The 9337-nt window shown below is 38.7% G+C and overlaps 1 protein-coding gene across 1 annotated transcript in view; it reads left to right on the forward strand.

The window, feature by feature from the left end:
• LOC106533645 (rho guanine nucleotide exchange factor 10-like protein) overlaps nt 1-9337 on the forward strand; it is a gene marked incomplete at its 5' end in the record, with an annotated part of 88727 nt that overhangs the window by 67629 nt on the left and 11761 nt on the right. Inside the window, 3 exon segments of the mRNA XM_014030043.1 lie at nt 4004-4090; nt 7823-8031; nt 8819-8976. Of these exon segments, the coding sequence (XP_013885497.1) occupies nt 4004-4090; nt 7823-8031; nt 8819-8976 (454 nt within the window).

Consider the following 9337-nt stretch of genomic DNA (forward strand, 5'->3'; position numbering starts at 1 on the left):
ACACACACACACACACACACACACACACACACACACGCACAACCTATTATCTAAACGAGACGCACAAAGAACTTGGGGAAGCTAGGGTGTCATTGATTTTTAAATGGGGCCTCACTGATACTATATTAGCTTTGGGATTGCCAGCGATATGGATGTTGCTTTAGGACCACATTTCCTTTTGAGCCCATCAATATAATTTGCACATTCACGGGTGGAAACAATCTTACAGGCTTTGTTATGCCCACCCGTGCACTTCCCATTGACTTAAAGAAGTTGGATAAGTGGACCAGTAGTTTATTGTATTGATTATATTCACTGCTGGTGTTTTGATGACAGCAGAATATGTCTCCTTGTTTGGGGACTTGGTGAACTTTATGTGGTGTGACCAAATTTTTTTTGACAAACATTTGTTTTTGATAACCATTTTCAGCACCACTTTACAATAAGGCTGCCCTCACAGATGACTCATAAAGAGGTTACAGATAGGTTATCATTTCATTTGTACACACTTTATAAATCATTAATAAGTGTATTATGCAAAAGGGGGAATTGAAGAAATTTATTGGGGTTGTTTACTACTGACTTTTAAAGGCACTACACATTGTATGGTCTTTTATTAGGTGAACAGTAATATATTATTAACTGGTGGTTATCTCTGATTTAATTGATGATTTTATCTGCAGACTGGGTTGTGGGACTCTTAACCAGGGTTTCACACACTCAGGAGGCTTTTAGTTAGGTACATGCCTGATTTAAAACAGCACATATAAGAATCGTGATTATACATTAGGGTGAGGAATAATGTCTGACATTTTGACTCCGTGTAGAGACAGCCTGCAACCTTTAACATATGTCATGAGGCGGAGTCAGGATGTGAAGAGGTTTGTTACTTGATGTGTTTCCGGGTTTTGGGCACTGCTTAGCTGGTGCCCATTGGAGGCACATTAAAAAAGCTAATCAGTCCACAGTTGTGTCCGGATGGTTTTGTATGGCTCACTCAAACATTCATATGTCATTATTATTAACTGGTATTACATCTGAACAGGTAAAGGGTAACAAACATTGTATATTTTCTTAACAAATTAAAACAAGAAAGAGACAAAACTGTCCAGTTTCCTGCTAAATAGGGATCCAAATCTGTTCATGAACATATCYCATCTAAAAGTGCTTATTAAACATTTCAGACTTGGTTACTGTCTTGGTTGCACAAAAATGTATTGGAAACACATATTTTACATATAATATTGTGTTACTGCATTACACATATCCACAATTATCAAAGGGAGCCTTATTGTAAAGTGTATAACTGTGCACTATTTATTAATGACTAATAAATGTGTATAAATGTCATAAGGCGGCCTTATAAATAGTGTACTTACACTTTACAATAAGACTCCCTTTGATAGTTGTGGGTATGTATAATACTGTAATACAGTGCAATATTATGTAAAATATGTTTTTCATATATATTATTGAGCTTACAAGGTAGTAAACTTGTCTGAAATGTTTAATATAGCATCTTTCAATGTAATATGAACAGATTTGGCTCACTATTTGGCAAGAAACCAGATAGTTTTGTCTGTTTCTCATCTTTAATTAATGCATAATAAACACTTATTACAGATGAATTAATAACCTATCTGTAAACTCTTTACAAGCCATCTATAAAGGGAGCCTTATTGTAAAAGTGGTATGCAATTTTCTTCTTTAAAAAACATTGTGGTACATGAAAAAGAGACTGATTCTTTTCATTAAATTTTAAGGTCATTTTTCTATATCTGTTTCCTTGAGTACCGTATGAAAAGGTAGTGAGATGGCTCTAACATGGATACATCTCACTTGTATTGTCAGACTGACACTGCAATGTGCTGAGATACAATGCTATCAAGGCTGGAATAGATTGGCCTACAATGCTTGTCAGTCTCCGGTGACTGATAAAATCCATCCACCAGTGAGCTGCCAGCACAACCCACCAGTGTTTTAGTCCCTCTGGTCCACTGCCACTCGCTTTCTTGTAACCATGGGCATTTTCCATATGGGCACCATTTATGGCTCCTGCTTAATTACCTATCAAAAAAACATTTCGCAGCTCTTGAAGGAGAAAGAAGGGAGCAGGAGACAAAAGGCAGAGATAAAAGAAAAGGAGCAGGCATAAAAAAGGTGTGTGTGATGGGAAAGAGAAATGGGATTGTGGGAGATTGATAGAGAGGATGAGCTATGCATCTGTGCAGAGAGTTTGAATAAATGAGGACAGACATGAGAAGAGGGGAATAACTTTGTGGTGTAGATGAGAAAGGCAGCGATCTGACCAGTATCCTTTTTTTTTCTTCCTTTCTTTTTTTGTTTAGTTTACAAACAACCCCAACCAGTGAAAAAAGGGGGATGGTCTTTGCCAGGGGTGGCTATAAATTACGTGTGATTGATGCATGCTGCCATAGAGGACGACAGTAAAAGATGTGGAGCTCTCATCGCTGACACTTTCCTCACTCTCGTTCCCTTTTCCCCTCTCAACTCCACCAACTCAGCTGCTCCTTGGCCCCATTATACCAACAACACATAATTATTTGTTGGGTCTGCCACAAGGCCTACCTTTATCGCTCATATCCCGAAGTAATCATCACTCCCAAACAGAGGGGCTCCTGGTTAGAGGTTGTTTATGTACCATCATCAGGCACACTCTCTGCACTGTACAGGTCCATCTCAGTCACTCCATTTTACACAAATAAGTCTGCAAACATAACCACAATCATGTATTTAGTAAAGAAACAGCAGGAATGTCTGAAAAATAGAGGAAATGTCATTTGATCAATGTTCTGCAATACCCACATTGGAATGCCAATTTTATTTTTAACAGTTTTCCTGCTCAATATCTCTTTTTTACGTTTAGCAGATTCCCAATTATACAGATTACAGCCTGCCTAATTTAGATCAATCGTGTTTATTTTTACTTTTATTGTTTATTGATATAAGAAACAGATTAAAACAATCTGATGCCTGCATCACAGTGTATATAGCCATAGATAATTTGCAACACTTGTCCCTAGAAGGACCTTTAACAGTTTCTTTAAAGGGGCAATATTATGTGTTTCTCAGGCATATATTTAAATACTATACCATAATAAAGTATCTATGTCACCTTTAGTTGCTATTAAAATGCTGTTTTTATGTTTAAATACAAAATAAACTGATCTTCTCATCACTTCCTCTTCTAAACGCCTTGAAATTGGCCTCTGTCTCTTTAAGAACCACCTTCCGCTTCTGTCTCGCCCATTTCGGTGTGGGTGGGTCGCGCGTGCGCTATGATGCAGTTTACTTGGCGTCTGAAAATACATTGTATCAAAGGTATTTTGAATCTGAAAAGAGCTTCACTGAGTGAGAAGGAGCTCAGCAGACAGTTTAAGTTTCACTTTCACTTTCACTCGTTTGCTTTTTTACTGCCGAGAGCCTAAAAACGCTGCAGGATTTCTCAAACTTGCATGAATGAGTCAAAACAAGGGTTTGGGCATGTTTTTTATGAGAGTATAACATTATAACATGATATAAAACTCAAAAAAGTAGATTTTACATGATTTTGCCCCTTTTAATAATAAAATCTTGAAAAAGACATATACAACAATGTATTTACAACTTCTGAACCATTATATTATAAACAATTACAATATTTTAAAAATGAGTACATTTCTGGTTCATCTTTAGACAATTCTTCAGCTTTGAAGTGAATGTGACTCGAGCTTTCATGTTGTTTTTGGTGGATTCAGCTGAGTGCTTCTTTTATTTAGAGTGTTAACCTGCATTTCAGAATATTTAATAAATCTGGAATCCTACTATGAAAACGGCTTCAAATGACATCATTAGAAATACCCTTTTGTCTCATTTCATACTTTACCTTCATGCTTATAGGAAATTTGATGATGACTTTTTTTTCCAGATGACCGTAATAATAAAGATTAAATTACTGTTAGCCACAATTAAATAACTAATATTTGCTTCCTCTCTCTTTCAGCTTGAAACTGCTCTTCACAGTCCTGTTCACTGCGCACTGCTGGGCTTCTCCACAGCAATCACTTCCTTACCTCAAGGCTACCTCTGGGTAAGTTACATGCAAACACACAATCCAGTCAGTGTCAAGCCTGCAAAGCAAACCAAGAGAGGAGAATATGTGTTTTGCTGTTCAGAATATTTTTTTTTAGCTTCGAACACAAATATTGCTGCCTCTAAAATGTTCCGCCGTCAAAGAGGCTAAAAATGACTAAAAAAAATATAAAAAAACTGAAAAAATAAAATAAAACGTCTTTTTCAAGTTGTAAAATGTCCACTGGAAGGGTAAGGGCCAGTAGTAAACAACTGCACTGCATAATTTATGAATGGAGCAATTTGTTCTGCTTCACTATCTCTGCAATTGCAGAAATTCAGCTAAATTCATACCAGCTATTCAGAGTGAAAATAAAAAAGAGGCAACAAAATATTCAGAAAATTTGCTATCAGTCTGAAAAATTCTAATTTTATTCTCGCACTCTTTGGTTCGTTTAAATAATTCATCAGGTGTACTTTTTTAACTAGGAGTGGTTGAATCAGGTGAGTGAACAGTTCTGACTTTACAGGATCTTTTCCAAATCTATCCCACTCAGGTGGCTCAGGTGTACAGTAGAGATTTGTTATTGGCTTATTTTAATATTCTGGTTTTGTTTGTAAATTTGAAGGTATTTTTTTTGTTTTTGTTTAATGCTGTGTATTTTACACTTATAGTCATGAATGATTTTAAGTTCATTTTAGGCTTTTTCAGTGTTTAAAGCTGCCTTTTTTAACTTTTATTGTATAAAAAGTACTTTATRATCTGGATATCTTATGCTATTTAGTGTGCTTTGGTTTTTAAAATCCTAATAAAACATGAGGTGACTTAAACTGTGGGCTGTGTTCCTTTCTACAATTTGAAGGAGTTCCATCCAAACTAATGCGTGTTGTTAAAGTCTTGGAGTTTGTCTCAAACTCCAGTAATAAGGCTGTTTATTTAAAGTCACTAACTTTCAGATAGTTCATGCTTTAGAAGGAAACCCTTAAGTATTTCTTTTAAAGTTTCAGATGTTCAGTAGCTTATTTTATTCTTCCTGTTTTTGAACTGTTTGGAGATTTTACGTGAATAGAGTTGATCTGTTTTTGAACTTTATATTTCAGAGTGCACCAAGTCACATTTCAATTTTGTGACTTTGTTTTAAGTCAAAATGGAGCTTACCTCAAAAAAAAAGTGCAGAGTTTGGCTGAGGATCTTGGTAAATAAGCTGTACACGCCTCGATGAGCGCAACTTTTGATTGAATCGTAATTGCACGTGGTGGCAGAAACAGTTGATTTTTGTCATTAAAGGCTGAAATGTTTGGCTGCTRGGTAATCTGGAGCCGTCTGCCTGTGAAGACCTGAGGGCTGTAACTTTTTATGATGAAAGCTTTTTATAAGGAAGTCTTAAAAAAGCCACARTGAAGGTCTTTGTTGTTAAAACTAAAATCTCTAGAGTAAATTTACCGTGCAGTGCTTTTCTGCTAACTCCAAAAGCACCAAAACCCAACAATGCAAATAATACAAGTAGCATTGTTTGGACTAAAAAACAACTGACCTTTCCTTACGGGTTATTGTGACATTGTACAGTAGAACATGTGACTAAGCAAAACAAAAAAAAGGTGTTTTGTCAAGAATAAAATGCAACATTACTAACAACAGTAATTATTATAATTATAATCATAATAATTGTAAAGGCCTGTGGTTTCAGTATGAATAATTAGCAGCTGAGTGTTCCTTCCTCCAGTTGGCTCTACCTCCCTGGCAGGCTTGTCAAATAAGGAATGACACTAATCACGTTAAAGTGAGATGGGCTATAGGGATTTCTGCATGCTTTGATCAGAGTAATGACATTGTGTCTAATCAGCCTGATAACTGCACTGTCTCCCTGGCTGCCTCCACCTTCCTTGTCCCACTTTTCTATACTTCCTGTTTTTAATTTACTTTAAAAAAAACATCTTGCCTATTTGCTTATCTTCTCTACCTGCTGCATTTAGTAAGCAAGCTTAAGCGTTCATGATGAAAAAAAAAGTTCAAATGCGTTCACTTCAGGGGAATCGCTGAGTTGTTGTTTTTGGAATTGAAGTTTGTGGAGCTCAAACAAGCAGAGCACGTTTCCTTACTGCACACAACGTCATCTAGTTGGCGTTGGTGTTAGRGTTGAGGAGGTTTTTAACTCTCCTCAGCCAAATAATRTGTCCAAAGCACAACCCCACATTTCTGTTCCTTGAAGTAGAAATCACTGTCTTTGTCTGGACACTGTATTTTCAATAGATACGAAGACTTTACGCAGTTTGTTCTGGGGAGTAGTGACCACTGTAAAGTGACTGTTAGAACTGTGAGGGAGTCCGGGTAAATGGGTCCTGCCTCTGGCTCTTGTACCTCTGTCACTTGAAGCTGCGCTTTTTTTGGAAGCCCTCTTCGCTGCTAGATAAGTGCCCCCTATCTTCTTTTCACCGTGTGCATCAAACCGTTATTTGTTCTGGCTCGTTCTCAAGAGCCCAAAGGATCGCTTCTGTCCAGAWTTTGTGTGCTGATACAAATCAAACAAATGATTGCATGCAAATCAGGGTGAGAGTCGAGGAGAGAAGCTGAAGACTATATTTAGCTCATCTCACAACATAGCAAGCTTTGCAGCAGACAGCTGTGTGTTTTCCCCCAGAAAAGACATTAAATTTTGTGTGAAAACTGACGCAGGTCTCCTGCAGACATAATGATTTAAATCGTATTGCAAACGCACAGCGARACAATAACTGTTTGCCAATGAAAGCAATGCCACCTTAATTGGGATTTCATCAGAGGGAGATTGGATGGCTCCTGCGTTCTTGTTTGTCTCAGCGTTAGCGCTGATAGGCTTACACAAAGTCGACTGCAGCTTTGCAACTTATAGCTGTGGTACACGGGAAGTCAAGCCTCTATTAGGGCAGACACTCAGCCTGTGGGCTGCGCATTGCCTTGGGATGCTTATGAGTGGTAGACCGTTTTTTTTATGAACATCTAAGGTTGCTTTCTTCTTTAGTAGGAAGATTTTTCGCTGCTTATTTTCTCTTAAAAAAGCAAAAAGCCTTTTTTTCCAAACCAAGCCACTGAACACTCCCAGCTGTCAACAGCTCAAGTTTAATACTCATCTATACYTCTTCATTAGCACTGAGAGCAGGGTTTTGAAATGCTCACTGTGACCTTGCATATGTTAGCTTTAGAAGTTAGTTGGATTAATTGAAAATGATTTCATATTCTTTTTTTTCCCACGACTTAACAGCAACAATAGATCACTCGAGCTTGAAAAAAAAAAGAAAACAATTGATAAACTCCCTCARTGTCAGGCACCTCAAAGCTTTTCAGAAACTTCGAAGAGTCCTCTGTTCCTCGGCGATGAAAAGATTGCKGCCGTTTTAACGACTGTTTGATCTCCTAAAGATGACATGGTGAATTTATTACATAATGTCGTTTAGAAGTGATACGAAAAGAAAGTGAGTGTGGATAACAAATGACAGGATCTGCTCGGATCAGTGATCCAAATAGTTCTTTAAACTGGCTTTGCTGAGGTGCGTAAAAAACGTTCGACAGAAGACACATTATCCTCTGGCCTTGCAGTCTGACGATGACAGAGAAAATATCATTTTAGGACGAGCTAAGAAAGGCTGACCTGGTTGTTCTCGCTGCCCTCCTCGACCCTTTTTCTCCATTTTCAGCAGAATAGCCCCATTATTGATGTCATTAMGATTCAGTCCATCAGCACAGCTTCCTATGGGGGCTCTTTTCTGTTTCCTGCAGGTTGCTGGTGGAGGTGAAGGCTCCCAAGGCCACGTAGAGATATTCTCCCTCAACAGGCCCACCCCGAGGTATGTGAAGAGCCTGCAGGTGGGCTCTGCCGTCCGAAGTCTGGAGTACGTGCCGGTATCTTCACCGGCCGAGGAGGCGGGCGTGCACAAGGCCGCCTCGGGGATCGGCACCAACATTTGTGTTGGGTTGGAGGACGGCCGGTGAGAGGCTTGTCTTTAACGATAAGGACATGATGCTTTTCAGTACGCTCTGTATCTTCTGCTGTAAAATAGTACCCAATATCATGCCTTGTCACGCTCCTCAGAGATTTCCAGCCGCACYGATTTGCTTGTCAATATTTCATCAAAACAAGAAGTCTGAGTTGATATCACGGCAAAAGCATCAATACTGCTACTTGCGCTGAGATCAGTTTCATTTTTAAATCCAATAAACCTTTTGATTCCCACACAATGGGGATCAAAAGGTTTTCGAGGAGAGATTTAATCTRAGTCTTATGTCACAGTCACAGTAAATAGATTGGTTTTTTGTTTCTTTTTTCAGTCAGAGTTCTCTCAGAAAGGATTTACCTAGTATCATTTTTATCCCGTTTTAATTAACTGTAGTGATAGTTATTTTAGGAGTTACTGAAATCAAAAGTCTGCTCTTTGTGTGTGCTGACACATCATCTTCCAGTTAAAGTGTCTATCCTGGGAGAAAGAAAAAATATGCGCATRGCAAAATAAAAAAAGAGAGGAAATAAAAAAAACTATTCAGCYTTTTGGATTATTCGAAAGCCTGTCAGCTCCACTGCTGCCGAACGTTTTCTTTTCGCAGAGAAACAAACACAGATATGCATTTGTCATTCGGTAGAAGACAGTAAGATGCAGCAAAGTTCAGGTGGCTCCTCGCACACGCACTGTTAAATCAAACTGCATGAAAACGAGGCACTCTGTCATTTCCAATGACACTCATTTATCACGTTGGTTTGTGCTGCTCTTGGTCTTCCAGCATCCTGGTCTATGGGAGTGTGGACACGGCAGCGCAGTGCCTGCTGACCCTCCACAACCCAGAGGGCTGCCCTGTGCTGTGCCTGAAGCACTCCTCGCGCTTCCTGTTTGCGGGCCTGCAGAACGGGACGGTGATGGTCTATGGAAGAAATACCAGCGGTGAGGTGACTCTGTTCCTAGACTGATGATGGCGCCGGTTTGATGACAATCTGTGGGGAACTGTTCCTTCTCTTCACTTTGGGGTCTCTGTGAAGGAAAAAGGTTTAACTGTCATTGTTTTTACTTTTCTCATAGCTTGTGATTGATTACTAGTCATGGGTCGATAATCACTTTTAGGGTATAAAACAATGTTAAACAGTCTTCGACAAATCCTATTGCCCGACTGCCCGGGGCAGGTAAAACTCATATTCGGGCAGGTGGGTGTGTCCCAATGCCTGCCTGACCGGGCAGGTAAACATTTTCTTTTATTTTTTTTATAGGGTCATATATTCGAAATATTGATTTGATTTGATTTGATTTG

This window comes from Austrofundulus limnaeus, unplaced genomic scaffold, assembly GCF_001266775.1.
Source record: "Austrofundulus limnaeus strain Quisiro unplaced genomic scaffold, Austrofundulus_limnaeus-1.0 Scaffold990, whole genome shotgun sequence".
Taxonomy (NCBI): Eukaryota; Metazoa; Chordata; class Actinopteri; order Cyprinodontiformes; family Rivulidae; genus Austrofundulus; species Austrofundulus limnaeus.